The sequence below is a fragment of the Acomys minous genome (genome assembly GCF_964271855.1).
Source record: "Acomys minous genome assembly, chromosome: 15".
Classification (NCBI taxonomy): domain Eukaryota; kingdom Metazoa; phylum Chordata; class Mammalia; order Rodentia; family Muridae; genus Acomys; species Acomys minous.
Genome location: NC_140497.1, coordinates 49,694,428 through 49,711,758, shown reverse-complemented (window position 1 = coordinate 49,711,758; position 17,331 = coordinate 49,694,428). Strand labels below are relative to the sequence as shown.

The 17,331-nt window shown below is 36.9% G+C and overlaps 1 protein-coding gene across 1 annotated transcript in view; it reads left to right on the top strand.

Moving 5' to 3' along the window:
- Window positions 1–13,167, top strand: part of TLL1 (tolloid like 1) — a 205,638-nt gene extending 192,471 nt beyond the window's left edge. Inside the window, exons 20-21 of the mRNA XM_084758020.1 lie at window positions 6,758–7,008; window positions 8,116–13,167. Of these exons, the coding sequence (XP_084614146.1) occupies window positions 6,758–7,008; window positions 8,116–8,250 (386 nt within the window). The 3' untranslated portion in view covers window positions 8,251–13,167. The remainder of the gene's footprint in view (window positions 1–6,757; window positions 7,009–8,115) is intronic.
- Window positions 13,168–17,331: the final 4,164 nt, after the last annotated feature.

Below are 17,331 nucleotides of genomic sequence, written 5' to 3'. Positions count from 1 at the left end.
GAATTAATTTTATAACTAATCTTTGCAGTTTCACTGAAGTGTTAGCTTTCACAGATAGGAAAGTCTACCTTGTTATAAAAATATTTCATTTACTAAAATATTTGGTTTGTCTATATTTTGTTTTAATACATGTATTTAAAGCGGATTTGGGATTTATTTCATTGTTCAACAGACTGTCATAATTTGCATTTTGTATGCAATATAATTTTTTTCCTAATCCTGATCTCTAGTGTTTAGAGATTTTTAGCTATATAGGGACATTTTTACTTTACAACAGTATAAAGGTAGAGGTAAAAATGTAAGACGAAATTATTTATACTCTGGGACCAATTTAAGTATACTTCATAAAGTAATCTGAGGACTATTCCTTTTCTTTTAAGATTTCGGCGGGGGCGGTGTGTGTGTGGGGGGGGGTGAAATCACAGCTGTTTGTAAAAGTCATTGAGCTTAGAGCTCCCCCTTGTGGCCATTCCGAGGAATGAAGGGATGAGACTGTACAGGTCAATGATGCACATTCATTCATGAAATAATTTAATGCAATATTTGCCACGTTTTCTTTGTAATAGTTTCAGTTTTCTTTAACTTTATTCTAGAAATCTGTATTCTCCACTGAACAATATTTTCACTTCTTTTTATTTTTCCTGCACAATTGATTAACGCCCAACTCTGTGATAAACTGGTAGTTGTTAAAATAGTGGTATGTTATGCATCATTAATTATTTAACTCTTTATACTAGTTAATCTTCTTCACAAATGTTATGAATATTATGGTTTTTAACATTCCAACTGTGGACATTTCTTATTAATTTTTGCATTCATTTTCTATTTTGAGCATATTCCTGTTAATTTGCCAACTATTCAAGGTATAGAAAAATTGGTGGCCGTTTCCTCTTTTGAATTTTCTGATGGTACAAAGTTTTTGCATTTTAAGTACACACCACACACACACACACACACACACACACACACACACACACACACACACCACTGATAACGGTTTTGAAGTTACTGACAGCTGTAAAACCCTATGGCACTTGTAGTGTATTTTGTGACTTCTACCCTTATACTCTATTTGCAGCTTGTTTATTCTGTATGCAGTTTGTGTTGATTCTCTCAGTCTATCTGAGACCAGCAAAGTAGTCTTCACTGTGTGGAGGAAGAAACTGAATTTGTAGATGATTAATTAAGTTGCAAAGGTTTATAACACAGTATCTAATCAGGAATTTACTCCAATTTTGACCACCTCCAAAGCTATTATGTTACATTATGGGATATTTTATCACTTTAAAAGCCTAGAGTTAGGACAGAAATATATGGAAACTGTGTCATCAGTATTTGAATAAGTAAAGTCTGAATAATCTTGTGTTACAAATAATGCAATGGTAGGCATGCTTGATTTTCTCTGTTCAGCTCACATCTATTCAAACATTCTGGTGACCAACCTCACTCAAAATGTTAGAGCAAAAATGGCCTTCGGGTATTATTCATTTGCCTCTGTCACTTCAAATATGAGGAATCTGAAGCTAGAACTTAAATGTCAACCAAAATACCACAATACTAGTGACAATTGTCCTTAGCATCTCGGCTTCTGCACATTTATTCTAATCAATATGTCTGCTATCATGTGCAGGTTTGACTCTCCTGATATTTATAAACTTTAGCCTTCAGATAATGAATGATCTCGGAGCTTTTTGGATAGAATTCTTCTGTGCTGATGCAGAACAGCACTTTACATAGAGTAATCTGGGCTCCCCCTGCTGGGCACGTCTCCTTGAATAAAGGTCTTTCTATTGAGTTCAGTTTGTTCCATAACTTGCCATTTACTCAGACAGTGTGTGTGATATATCAGTATTCCTTGGGGGGAAAACAAGCCAGGGATTTATGTGAAAATGACAATGGAAATTCCCATAAGTTAAGAGCTCACAGTGTAAGTGAAATTGAAACCCAAGCTGTGATCACATCTGCTAATTTCATCACATTGTTATATTACTTACCTTCTTCCAAAACAAATGCAATAGGTTTGTGGCCTCAACTATAAATTTTAATTTGACTAAGTAAATTTATTTTGTTAATTTTGTCTCCAAAAGTGTTTTAAACAGCTAATTGCGATGTGTTTATAATATAATTGTTTTTGTTTGTTTTTCATTTTCTTTTGTTTTTTAAAAAATATATCTGTGTATTTATTTTTATTAATTTATTCAGATTACATCTCAGTTGTTATCACCTTACTTGTATCCTCCCATTCCTCCCTCCCTCCCTCTTTCACCCTATTTCTCTCCCCTAGGTCTAAGACTGAGGGGTGCCTCTTCCCCCACCATATGACACAGCCTATCAAGTCTCATCTTGGTTGCCTTCCTATTCTTTCTCTGAGTGCTACCAGGCCTCCCCACCAAGGGGAAGTGGTCAAATATGGGGCACCAGAGTTCATGTCAGAGTCAGTCCCTGCTCTCCACATGACTGTGGAAAATGTCCTGTCCTTTGGCTAGATCTGAATAGAGGTTCAATATTTACTGCATGTATTGTCCTTGCTTGGTACAGTAGTTTGAGCAGACGCCCCTGGGCCCTGATCCACACGTCATGATACTCTTCTTGTAGGCTTCTATGACCCTTTGAATCCTGCTCTTTCCCCATTCTCCCATACTTCTCTCACCTAGAGTCCCAGTAGGAGGTCCCTGCATCTATCCCAGTCTCCTGATAAGAGTTTCATGGGACATGCCTTTTGGGCTAGTGTTCAATTATAAGTGCTTATATACCATGTGAGTCTTTCTGAGTCTGGATTAACTCACTCAGTATGATCATTTCTAGTTCCATCCATTTTCCCTCATATTCCAGAATTTCTTTGTTTTTAATAGCTGAGTAGTATTCCATAGTGTAAATGTACTCTGTTTCGTTTTACAAGGTGATGCTATCCATGACACGGATTTGGACTTTGTTGATTGGGAAAAGAACTTAATTTTCCTCTGACAGTTGGTTCAGAGTCAAATTCACTTTGTTTGAATCAGGTAGTTGAAAGAAATAAAATTTGCAGGAAAAAATGTGCATTCTATGAGGTGTCTCCAATGAAGAACAGTGGAGAAATAATTGATTTGAACAATGACTTTGCCTTTTTAAATGATTTTTTCCTAGTATCAAGCATTTTATGGTTTTCTAGTGACATTTGATACTCCAATAATATGTTATCATGCCATTTTCAGAGAAAGTTATTTACGTGGAGCTCAACTGTCTAGAATGGACCACTAAAAACACTTATAGGTCAAATTACAAGATGTCTTCTGGAATTTAATATTTACCAAGACACAAACAAATACGTCTTTGCAAATTAAAATGAAATCTACCACATAGTATCTCTTACCAAGCCCATTTTCAATTTCTCGGAAGTGTTGATGAGGCATTGGAACCTTCTAAAGCACTGCTAAACTCTTGATTTAAAAGTACTATTACTGACATACTCAAGATTTGTTTTATATATTTTAGCTTGATAAAGTATTACAGATATTTATTGACAATATTTTGACTATATGAATTACCTTCTCCAAGAAATTGTCAAATATTATGTTGATTTGAGTTTGAGAAAAAGACAAACAGTAATGAATTGCCTCATGATATATATTATTTTATAATGTAGGGTTTCTTTCAAGGCATATAAGTTTTATACCGCTGGCATATGTAATATCCCCAATGTTTATCTTAAAGCTATCCACTGGTGGTGTGAATTTCCTCTATGTTTTTTTAATGATAAGAGCATAATTTTTATATTTATTAGTATGAGCAGAGACCTCTGAGCACTAAGGAATGAATAAACCTGGTGAACAAGAGTCATTTTTGTAGTATTTTACACTGTTCTCAAAACTAAAACCCAATGACTTACTAAAAACATGTGTTAAGAACTCTGTTATGCCTTTCCACATTTTGTGTTACTATTTCACTTCCACCTTATCTACCGTTCCGACCTGTGGATGACAGGGGACTATCTCCAAAGTAGGCAATCCAAACACACACGCCCCATGCCTCCTGCCACCACTGCCCCACTTCTTCATGACCTGTGGAGTCATGGTAGCTAAAGTGTTGACAACTTTTAAACCTGGAAACAATATCAATTTATCAATATATCAAAATTTAAGAACTGGTATTTCTTAAAATCAGAAACTTCAGTTCACTGGTTCACATAGTTTTACCTTGCAATCAGATATATATTTTTAAGATTCATTTGTTTTTATTTTGTGTATACGGATTTTTTTTGCATGTATGTATGTGTTTGTACCACATGCATGCCTAGTGCCTGTGCAAGGCCTAAGAAGGCATTAGATGCCCTAGAGTTGGAGTTACAGAAGTTTGCAAACCTTCTTGTAGATGGTGGAAATTGAATCTAGGCTTTCAACAAGAGCAGCCAGTGCTTTTAACTACTGAGACATTTGTAGCCACAAATCATATAGCTTTTCCACATAATGTTTTACATGTCTCCAATATATGTTTGCTTTCTGATAGAAAATTAATACTTTTAACATGATATTCTACTTTTTTGTAGCTTTCAATAAAACTCCTGAATGTTTTCATGTACTATCATAGTGTAAATAAACCATTTAAGACATCTCTTAGCTATGAGTCTTGCACCATATAATTTTATGTATGGGTTTATCATCCATTTTCCAAAGGAACTTTCTCACATAAGCACTGTGTGTGATCTCCATTTTAAGATGAAACTATGGAATCTGGAATGTAGCTCAGAGGTAGGCTACAAGCCTTGCGTGCAACGCCCTTCGTTCAAACTTTAGCCACCAGAGAAAATATAAAAGTAAAGTAAAAATAAATAAATACTTAAGAAATAAAAATCACATAGAGTAGAATTTCTGTACAGAGCAAGACAGAGCCTCGATTTGGCTGTACAAAATCTGACTTTGAAGGTTTGGGGGATGTGGAAGAGAATATTTCCTGAGAGTTGTATAAGAAAGAGCTACTGTGGGGAAGGAAGCCAGGTGTTTGGCTTCCATGAGATCCTAGAGTAATACAAACCCAAATCTGATGGGATTTCCAGTCTTTAGGGATAGTATCATTGATCATTATTTGACATGTAAATGCCTGCAAGACAATAGCATCTACTAGCTAACTCTATGAGGAAGACGTTTTTGGGGATAGAAGATCTCTGAACGAATAGCTGCCTAAGGACTGACACCCCACATTCGGATACAGCCTTCTTCCATCAGATTCAGAAACATTAATCTAAAATCATTACCAAGGAGACTGCTGGGGAGATGGCTCAGGCAGTACATTGCTTACCTCCAAAGCACGAGAGCCTGAGCTGAGATCCTCAGAATTCAGGTTAGATAGCAGGCATTGTGCTACACAGCTCCCTAATTAGATACTGGGGAGACACAACACACTTGGATTTGCTGGCCAGATATTCTGGCCAAATCAGCCCAATTGGTGAGATCTTGACTTAGTGAAAAACACTGTGTCAAGAAAATAAGATAGAGAATTGAGAAAAACACTCAGTGTCTACCTCTGACTCCCAGTGTGTGTACACATGCATCTTCACACATACAAACAACATGAATAAAAAATAAAATAAAATTCCCCCTAGCCCAGTGTGGTTTAACATACACAAATCTGAAGAATTCTCCTAAGCACTTCTCCTCAGTCCATCCTCACTATGACTTATCTTATGACCAATGGTGACATTGTTATGAATGCGTCTTCATACCCAGTGGTGTGGCTTGCCAAGTCTTAGGACCCTGGTCTTAGCTTTGAACTTCATAGTTTGTCCAGATGCTAGAAAATGTCGCAGGTGATGGCAAACAGCCTACTTTCCTCCAACATTATCACATCTTGTTCTTTATCTCCGTGCTTACAGGCATATATGTTGGTAGGTCATTTTTAGCTTCCTGATGCATCTATTTAATATCTGCTATAATAAATTATGGGGCTCTGACCATAGTGAACTACTAAAAAGTTTGGAGTAACACCCCTTTCTTTAAATTAGACAAGCTATGAAATTTTATCCTCATACCTCTTATCACTTTGATGTGTTTTTCATGGATGATGATGGCAGTATACAGAACTGATTTGTATTTCTTTAAAACAAAGTGTAGCTAAAATTTCATTATAGCAAATATGCCAATTATAACTGGACAGATTCTGTGATGATTTCTGTATTCTTTTGCTGGTCATTTGAGATAATATTAGTACACTTAAATAATCTTATTGCATACATATAATAATGTTATTGTATATATTCAGTTCTTTGGTTCTTTGTAACAAAAACATATGAATTTTATATGGTTTGCTATTTTTTTCAGGTTATTTTTATTCCATTGGTCACTAAGTTCTAAGTTTTCTTCACAAAAAGAATGATTTGAATGTAAAAAACAGTACTAGATGTATCTCTCATAATTCTGTTGAACATTACTATGTGATAAGTACTCTTTCACTGGACTTGCGTGACCATATTTTGAAAACTTATGAACACTGGTGCTATTATCACATGTATTTTGCCTTTGGGGAAATAAGCATCCGAGACATGACCTTGATTGTCCAAAGTCTCATAGCTAGTTCGATGTTGAATCTGAGTTCGTAAGCCAGACTGGCTGTGTGTGCCACTTCTGCCCGTACACGTGACACTGTCTGACTCTCCAGTCACAAAAACATGGTTACTGCTGGATGTGGAAGCAGCCGCCAGAGGCTGGAGGGAGGCCGCCGAAATGGAGGCTGCACCATGGAGGTTAACCAAGCTTATTCTGTTCCTCTTCCTTTCCCTGGGCAGAGTGCGGTGGTCGACTGAAAGCAGAGCCCAAAGCCAGAGACCTGTACTCCCACGCTCAGTTTGGTGATAATAACTACCCAGGACAAGTGGACTGTGAGTGGCTACTAATTTCAGAAAGAGGTTCTCGACTTGAATTGTCCTTCCAGACTTTTGAAGTAGAAGAAGAAGCCGACTGTGGCTACGATTATGTTGAAATATTTGATGGTCTCAGTTCAAAAGCTGTGGGTCTTGGCAGATTTTGTGGGTCTGGGGTAAGTACACCACCAACAGGATTTCGTAGTCAATTAATGAGGAGCATGTTAGTCAGGGGCTGTATTTATAATATTTACAAATTGGAAAGATTCTTGAAAAAATAAAAGGCATACTGTCTTATTACCAGTGGCTTGAAAAAATAATCATGCCTCTTCCATCTTCCTGTTTCTTCATTTCTCATGAGTTTACATTACAATTTACGTGAGTAGATGAACTTAGCTGTTCAGGTTTCTTGTTGCTTTTCATATTATAAATTTTCATTGTGCAGTGTATATTTAAATGGTTAACACTCTAAAAACAATATATCCAAATACAGGTTCATGGCTATGTTGTTCTCTCCAAAATTAACGTATAAGAGAAAAGAAAATCCAGTTCACACTCCTTTCTTAAGAAATCCCTCTGGTCAGAGTAGCAGGGCCAGCCACTGGCATAGGCCCAGCCATGCAGAACCCTGTGTCTCTTGTCCCCATGCACAGATAGAGTACAGAGTCAGGTAGTCGGGAGGCCACCTGGGAAACTAGAATGAGAAACACATCTGGTTTTCTCTATTTTCCCCAGAACTCACTGCATTCAAATTCAGACTATTCTGAATGGATATTTTGCTCGAGATGACAATAGCTTCAACATTCTGAGGCTCTTTTTCAACTCTTATTATGGATTTACTAATAATGATGATGATGATGATAGTAATAATATCAAAAGTCTACCCAAATAACACTTGTAGAAAAAGTTTTTTAGAATGCTGTAGAATATTAAAAAAGGGAAAAGTGGAAGATTTAGATTCCACAAATGGCTAAGTTCAGAATAATGACTGAATATCCCCTGTTTTGTAATCTCTTTTATTTACATATAAGTCAAACGAAGATGGATTAATGTTTTGAAAAAATTACCAAATCTTAGTGAAAATTATGAAATTTAGAAGTGAACAAAAATGTCTTCAAAATATGAGCGCTTGAGTGTGCCATCTTCTCCCTAAGTCTAAGAAATCCGACAGGACTCCTTTGTTAGCTTGTTGGATAGCCTGAATTATTAAAGCGTGTGCGTTACGTGAAACAGTGGCTAATTCTACTGCTCACGTGGTTTCTTTCTTTTTTTTTTCTTTTCAGCCACCAGAAGAGATTTACTCAATTGGAGATGCAGTTTTAATTCACTTTCACACTGATGACACTATCAACAAGAAAGGATTTTATATAAGATACAAAAGTATAAGGTACCCAGAAACCATGCATGCTGAGAACTAATGTTGACCCTCTCTAAGAACGGGAAGCAATGTGCACATGGAAAGAATACATTTTAAAAATTGACAATATTAGCACAAATGTTTTATATAATGAGTTTGAAAAAAGAGAGAACGGCAAGATTAGAGCTATCTCTGAAATGAAAGAGAACATTCCGGAAAACCTAAGCGGTATTGCAACGATGTTTGAAAGTCAGGCTTGATGATTAATAAAGGTGGTGGATGGCTATCACGTGCTTCAAGGAAGATTACCAGCCTGAAATAGATGCCTCAGACTTTGGACAGTTCATTTCAGGGCCTGTGATTCTCTGGAGTGAATTCTTGACTACTTTCTCAAGATTTGGGACATAAAATGATGAAACAGATCATAACAGACTCTCTTTTTGGGTCTTATCATGTTTGCTTAGACTTTGTAGGTCAGACACAATGTAAACCAAATCATGTAAGGTGGTGTGGAATAGTGGTCTTTGGAAGATGGTTAGTCATTTAAAAGTAGGCGTGTGTATGTGAGCTGCATTTGTGTGTGTGTGTGTGTGTGTGTGCGCGCGCGCGCGCGTGCGTGCACACATGTGTATGTATTTGGAAACTGGAATATTTCATCTTTATTATTTTCAAATGCAGGCTAGCTTAACCTCTTCACACAAATAATTTTGTGATCACTTCATTGTATCTATATCCTGAGAAGTTTGAAATATCTATAGTGTCTGCAGTGCAGTTAATCCACAGGTATAATATTTAATTGCTGGATAATACCCAGTTCTTTAGTAAACTCATTTCTGTCTTTGAAAGTGCTGAATAGTCACACCAAATCCAAGAAACCCATCATGTCTTATGAACCTTCATGACAAAGTTCCAATGTATGTGCAGCCTTTTTCCCAATGACTGCTGGACGGTTCTTACTCCAGTTACTGCTGCTGCTGCTATGGTCTTTTCCTTTGTTGTTAATGTGTTGATGTGTTACTGCAATGGTTATTGTTACTGATGTTGTTACTATATTTAAAAATGATGAGATGAGGTAGGAGGAGAGTTTGGGAGACATGAAATCTCTCTTTCTCTTTTTGTTCTCTTCTTGAAATTCAGTTTGAAAAAAATACAATATTGGGGTGGCAATGATTTGTTTCTGAAATATTTCCTATGGTGCTATTCCATAAACATTAAAACAGCAGCAATGACAAGTTTCTGACCTTTGAGCCAAATGCCTATGTACTATGAATGCCTCCCTATATATGGGGCTGGCAAAGAAGACTAAAGACTTGTTTAATACTTCAAGAGTGTGTCATGGCAAGGGCAAAGCTTGTCCTATGGAGCAACTACTTCCAATGCCTTAGACTTCCTGCACATAATAAGCAAATCTTCTGAGAGACATGCCTCTTGAGATGTTGACCATCATAGCTGCATGTTAATCAGGAACTCCAAGAAGAAAATCCATTTCCATAGCAAAGACATTGGACACATACAGAAACACATACATGTGTACATCCTAATCTGCTTTTGTGTAGAAATGTAATTTTAGAACAAACCTTTGCTTTATAGCCTTGCCCATTTTTAATATTAATGTATGTATATGTGAGACTCAGAGTGAATGTGTCTGCTAGAAATTGAAGTGCTGTGGGTGATTGACAGGTTCAATTCTGTGTGCCAAGTTGTCCTAGAACTGTGTTTGAAGTAGCACCCTGCTAATGTTTCATAGATATGAAATGGAGAATTCTAATTACCATAAATGTTATCAGAGGAAAGCCTCTTCCCAATAGACAATCTGTTTTGAATTTTTTTTTATGTTGATGTGAGTTTCTGTGCAAAGGAACTTTTTTTTCCTCTTAAATTGCCATGAACACTCATTGTCTAAAAAAAAAAATATGGGGTATACTTCTTTATTTTTGCAAAATTAAACTACATCTAGATACAACAGTTTCTTCCTTTTCACATCATTCCCTTGATCAATCTTTCTCTACGCATGACTTGTAAAGCGTCAGTACATTTTTTTTTTTTGAACCAATGTTTGGATCTCACTGAATGTTGCCTTCAAGATATGAATGTGTTATCTGTGATATACAGGAGCCACTCGGTGAAAATGATTCCTTCCAGTAGCTTAGTCCACATCATATCACTCATCCCCAACTAGCCAAGACACTCCCACAGTGGGGTAAATAAAAGGAAGAGGCATCCACCCTGATGGTCTGTACTGTTCCGGGCCTTGTGTAGGCAGGAGCTAGCTCCTCAACTCCATGCTTGCCACTCTTCAGTAACTGCTGATTTAAACTGTGGAGTGAGGACAGTGAGACCTAGAGATATTATGTCATTGCCCAGGGTATCAGACGAAAAGAGATGAAGAAACTCAGTCTGTGTGCTACCAAGATGTTATGTGCTTGTTGTACAATATGCAGTACACTTTATCACAGTACACTTGGACAGGGAACTTTTTAATGATGAAATGGTTCCACACAAAGCTAATTCCAGGTATGAATCACAGACAGACAGTTATTATTTTGTGGATAACATTTTCTTTTCAGCAACAGCATGAGGACTAGGATGAAAAGTACGCATAGATGTTCTTATGCATCAAAAGTAGTGCTAAAAATGAAAACAACCTTGATCTATATGAGCTACTTATGAAAATGAATATATTAAATTATTTTAAGTGTCATGGTGGGGAAGGGTAGCTGTTTTAAGAAATAGCCCAAATACTCCCTTCAATGTCCTCATAGGCCAGAAACGCTAAGCGGAAGACAACTAGGAATTTACAGAGAGTTTGTAAATGTGTTTTGTCATCACTTTAGATCATTGATGTACATATTAATTTTTATTGTATCTTATTTCAGAAATTAGAAAATACAACATATTATTTTAAAAGTAATTCAATGTTTGCCTTAAATGCATTGTTAAATGAAAATAGAGTGACCATCATTGTTTTTTCCATAAGTATTATTGTCCTAGGCATTTTATTAAATTAATTTTGTAAATTATTTAATATCTCTACAGTATGTTGGTTGTACTCTATCTGCCAAGGTTCTGAAAACCCTTAAAATTCCCTCTGTACACAGAAGCAAACTATCATATATTATTTTATTACAAGTATTAATATTAGAAAGAGACATCTAATTTACTAAGGAGCTCATGACTTTAAGTAATTGCACAAAACAACATTTTAAAAGAAATAGGTGAGGGCTGATAAGGTCAGTGAGCAGGAAGCATTGCTTACTACCAAACCGGGCGATGCAAGTTGGCTTCTGAAGGCAGCATGGAAGAAGGAGAGAAATGATTCTTGAAGGTTGTCCTTGAACCATGATGCCCACAGCTCAGCATAGGTACACGTGTGAAGGGGTTCAGCAGGCCTGCATTTAAAAATAATGAAGATGAAATAGTCTAGTTTCCAAACACGCCCTCCCCCACGATTACACAACTTTTAAAGCAATAAAGAGACGAGAACCAGGATTTCTGTATCTATTCCTCTACTGGCTGACTTCTGCTATCCTGGACTAATTTTATTGTAGCGTGCTATCACGGTCATAATATTTGTTCATGGTTTTTTTTTCTCAGAATGTCCTTTTCTGCTGTAATGAGTGTTTTAACTGTCGGATACTTTACAGTAAGCCTCAAATTTAAATAGTTTTGCTGTGTAGAATTCTCTATGGCATCTGGTAATTTTATTTTTAATGAAGTTAAACTTTACTTTTAAAAGCTGTACTATTTTTTTAAATGTTTTAGAATTACATCTATGTGTTGCATTGAAATACATTTTACCAAGAAGGAATTATGAAAAGAATTGGAAGCTTTAGTGATAGTGACTTGAATTTTTGAAAACCTTTGATTTTGATTTTAAAAGGTAGCATGAAAAAAAGAAAAGCAGAGAAAAAGTTTCCCTTCTAAATATCTTTAAACTAAATTATGGGAAACCCTTCTACTCCACCACGACAAATATACAACATAAATTTACCATGAAGACAAGTGCTCTCCTAATAGAATATTGGAGCGTCTTAATGTTTCAAGGTAGGGCAAATGGTTGTCAAAGATAGTAACCTTTGGTCTTTGATTATTATTGATACATAATTAAGAAACATTGTCATTAGCATAAGAACAAGTGATGGAAATGCTAACCTGATCCAACGTGAAACATCACAGTCTCCACAAGTCATCTTAAATCAACTGTTTTCACTGCCTATCTTTAACCTGCCCATTTTTCATTGACTGATCCTGAATCCATGACGATCATCTCCTTGCCATGGTATCTCAGGTTAGGGCCTAATACGGGAAATTCGAAGTGCTCTCAGGGCCCTGAGTATAATTCACGAAATGTCACCTCACCCTCCTCCAACAATTCGAGTAGAAATGAACAGAACAGGATATATGCTGACATTTAACTTTAAAACACTTGTAAAAATATACTTGAATTTAGGCACCCCCCCAAAAAAAGCAAACCAACCTAACAAAAATAAACCCTCAAGGTATCAGTACAGATAATGAAGTATGTACCTACGTAGTCCTCACAGTGAGCTTTGTGGTGCTAGGGTACAGAATGAAGTATGGAATAAACACACCTTATTTGTGTTATGTGTCTCATTTTTATACATATATAAGCAATGACTTTATCAATCATTTTGACTTCACCTTGCTCAGTCTGCCTACAATATCCATGGAGCCGAAAGGTTCGTTTGTTTAACACCCCAAATTTTCAGTTTACACTCATCTCACATAAATATAACAACTAACTGTATCACACCAACATTCACTAGCTTATGTACATTATCAGCCTTCGGCATATTTTGTAAGTCATATTTTAAAAGCTATTCTGTGGTGCTTTGGTTGAGTAACAGTAAAGGATGACAACACGAGTCACTTGCTTCGTGACGAATCTACGGATGGATCTGCCCAAAGTGTTACTAGATTTTTTTCTCTAAGCAACTGTAGAAAATTAAAGAACATTTTCAACAGAAATGAGAAAGTAAACATACAGTCTTTTGTTGGAGAGCCCTGCTGCTAGAGGTTGCCGCCTCCATGACAGGACAGCTATCTTGAGTTTGGCCCAGGATGGAGGATCCTGTTCCCTGAGAGGGGTTTCCTAGTCTTGGCCTCCCCTTATTTAGAGGATGTCCCTGATCTAGATGCTTGGCTTATTGTAGAAGCAGGTTCTGATACAGCTTCCTGCAGAATGTCCTCCTCCGCCTACATGACAATTAGGTCCTGCGCCCCAGCACAGGTGATAGGACCGTGATGTTTAAGGCAAATGAAGTACACTGTGAACACCTATCAGAGTACTTCCTGGTTGCTTCCCTTTTCTTATTTATTCCCCTCACATATGGAATGAAGTTGATCTGCATCCCTGCTGCTGATGCCTGATGCTATTCCACCATGATCAGGCCTCCTTAGCCCTCCACTCTTCCTGCCCTTGTGGGCTGGTGCCCAACAGCCTTCAAGGGGGAAGCGATCCACAGCCCTTCATATTATTTTTATGTTTGAATTACTTTTTTATTAATTAATTTATTTATTCATTTTTCAATCCAATCTTAGCACCCTCCTTCCTTTCCTCTCGAACCCACCCTCCCCTCCTCCTGAGTATCACCCCTTCCTATGCCTCAGGAAAGGGAAGCCCCCACGCCTTCACCTATGCCAGTAGGTCATGTTGCTCCAGGACTGAGCACATCCTCTACCACAGTGGCCAGGCAAGGAAGCCCCACCAGGGAGAAATTATCAAAAAGCATACAAGAACAGTGAGATAGCCACTGTTCCCCTTCCTACGGGACCCACATGAAGATCAAGATGCCAATTGAGTACATATGTATAGGGTGCCTAGTTCCATTTTATATATGGTCCTTGGTTGGTGTTTCAGTCTCCACAAACATCCCTAGGCCCAGGTTAGTTGGGTCAGCTTGTCTTCTTGTGGAGCTCCTGTTCCCTCCATATTTTTCTGTCCTTTCTCCCACTCTTCCAAAGGGCTCTCTGCCCTCTGCCTAATGTTTGGGTGGGTCCTCTCAGAGGACAGCTATGCCACGTTCCCATCTGCAAGCCTAGCAGCATGTCCTTAATAGTGTCAGGGGTTGGCTCTCTTGCAGGGTGTAGCCAGGCCTAAGTTGGACATTCCCTCAATCTCTGCTCTTTCTTTATCCCTGGGTGTTGAGGTAGAGCTATTTTTAATTTTCTGAAAAAGCTCTAGACTGGTTTCCAAAGTGGTTGTACATGTTTCCACTCCCACCAGCAATGGTAGAATGCTCCACTTTCTCCACATCCTCTCCAGCATGTTCTGTCACTTGAGATTTGAATTAGGGCTCAACAAAATCAAGAATGAATACTAATAAAACAGAGCCAGAGGGCTGAGGAGGTTATTTCAAGAAATTTCTTTAAGCTTATCTAAATAGGATGATTGTTTAGAAACAAGTGAAGTGAAAGAATTATAGAAAATAAATCTCATATTTCTTTCTAAAAACCTGTAAAGATTACTGAATGGGCATTTCGTAGAAAGGTATATTAACACCTTAAGTACATTTCAGGAAAGGTTTGTACTTTATTTGTAGGGCTTCTAATAAATGTGCCAAATATCTTTTGTACCGTATGTTTTATTAACTGTTTGATTTTCCTGAGACTAACTGATATTAAGTCATGTTATTCCCCAAATGAAAGGATATACATGCAACACATAATTTGTCGGTCATATATTTTCTGTTTATTATTTATTAGATCAACAAATATTTGTTTAATGTTCAGTATTGTGCTAAGTACTTTTCAAACCACCTTCACTTAAGGTAAAATACGTCTGATGATGCTTAAATTTTAGTTAGAGAGACATGTGTTTGTTAAAAGTAGTCCCCCAATGGGAAAATTGTAAAAATGAAACATAAATATGTACCGTAGTACTATTTTGGTGACATTTCAAATTTGACATAGTCCCTTTTTTGTGACTAACGTTAACACATGCGTTCTTTTCTAAGATTTGATGTTACATTGGAGCATTTAAAAAATTTCAATTGACTTATAAAACTACTTATTTTCACATCATTATTGTACTTTTAATCATCCAACTTGTATATTTTCAAGTTGGTTAATAGATGTTCTTTATAAATATAAATCAAAATTACTGGCATATGGACTATTGCCCCTGTAGTGCATGCACTGAGAAGCGTAATCGAGGAGGATGTGAGTTCAGCATCAGCCTGGGTTACATAGGAACACCATATCTTAGAAACAAACAAATCTTGGAAAAAAGAGGACACAAGGAGAAGACAGAACACACCCAAGCAAAGTAAGATAAAACCAAGCCAAACTTGACATGCAGTACTGAAGTTATTCAACACACAGGAGAAGACAAAAGTCTTAAAAATAATCAAACAAATATACCTTTTTGGAAAGAAACAAATTTTGAGAAATATAACAACTCTGATATAAAAGGATATCATATAGTAAATGTATAATACATTCAATATATTATATTAATATGCAGTATATTAATTATATATTATATCAGTTCTGTTTCTCTAGAGAACACTGACTAATACAGAGACTCTATAGTGTTAAAATAAATGACTAATTCAGGAAACGACATAAATTTGGAGGAATTTAAACTTAAATATTTAAATATATTAAATTGTTGAAATCATAAAATATAACCTTGTGACACTCAGAGAAAGGATAGCAGGCTACCAAGAAGAGACTTGATACCCTATGAGCATATAAAGGGGGAGGAAGTCTCCCTCAGGCGCAGTCATAGGGGAGGGGAGTAGGGGGAAAATGGGAGGGAAGGAAGAATGGGAGGATACAAGGGAGGGGATAACCATTGAGATTTAACAAGAATAAATTAATAAAAAATAAATATAACCTATGAAATAACAGAAGATATTTATATTTCAAAAAGAATGGCATTGAGATTTAAACTGTGTATGATGATTTTTTCCAGATAAAATATTTACATCAGATCATATAAATTTTTTTCATATTTCATATTAAAAACTTCAAACAAAGAATTATTTCCCATATTATGAAAGAGAACCCTAAGATTTACTGAGATCTAAAAAACTGAAAAGATGAGGAGATAAAAAAAAATCTTTATGTGAACAAAATACACCTTGCTGCCTGTTTATGGTATACAGGCTATGAAGAACAGATAAAAGTCTCTTAGTACTTGGGCAAGGTACACTGACAGGAGGAAGACATTGCCTGCTGGCATGTATTACTTGTTCTTTTCCCAAAAGAGATAATTAATATTATTTTATGATATAATTAATGAATATATATATATATATTGAAAAGAATAAATAATATTGGCCAATAAGTATGGAAAACAGTTTTGGGTGATGGAGACATAGCACATTTGTCAAGACAAGTCCAGAGGCATCTGCACACACACACACAGTCACACAATGAAAAATACCTTTATAAAAGCACAAAGTGAGTTTCAATAATTTAGTTAAACTCATATTTAAAGACAAGAAAGTCCAGGCGAAAGGACTCAGAAAGAGAAATAGAACAGACAGCAGAAGTGTTTGAAGAGAGGGAACAAAGTAGGACAGGGAATGCAGAGAGATGTGGAGATAAAGATCAGACAAGGGAGGAGGGGAGGGAGGCAGAAGTCCTGTAGAGAGAAAGGAAACCATGGGCAGCATCTGAAGACCTACAACAGGGTAGGCTTCTGGGGAGATATGGGAGTGACTCTAGCTGAAACTTGTAGTAGCAGGGGTCATGGAGACTGAAGAGGACACCTTCTAACTATACAGGACTCCTAGTAGGTGGAGGGGAATGCCAACCCATCCACAAAAAATTTCACCCAATATTTACTCTAGCTTTAATATGTGCAGGCATAAAGATAGGGAAGAGATTGAGGGAGTGTCCAACCAATCCTTGGTCCAACTTGAGGCCCACCCCATTAGAGAGAGCCAACCCCTGACACAATTAATGATACTCTGCTATGCCAACAGACAGGAACCTAGCATAAGTTCCCTCTGAGAGGCTCCACCCAGCAATAGATGGAAACAGATGCTGACACTCACAGCCAAACATTATGTGAATTGTAGGCAGACTTGTGGAAAAGTAGAAGGATGGATAGAAGGACATGAAGGTGACAGGAGCTCCACAAGAAGACCAAAGAGCCAACTAACCAGGG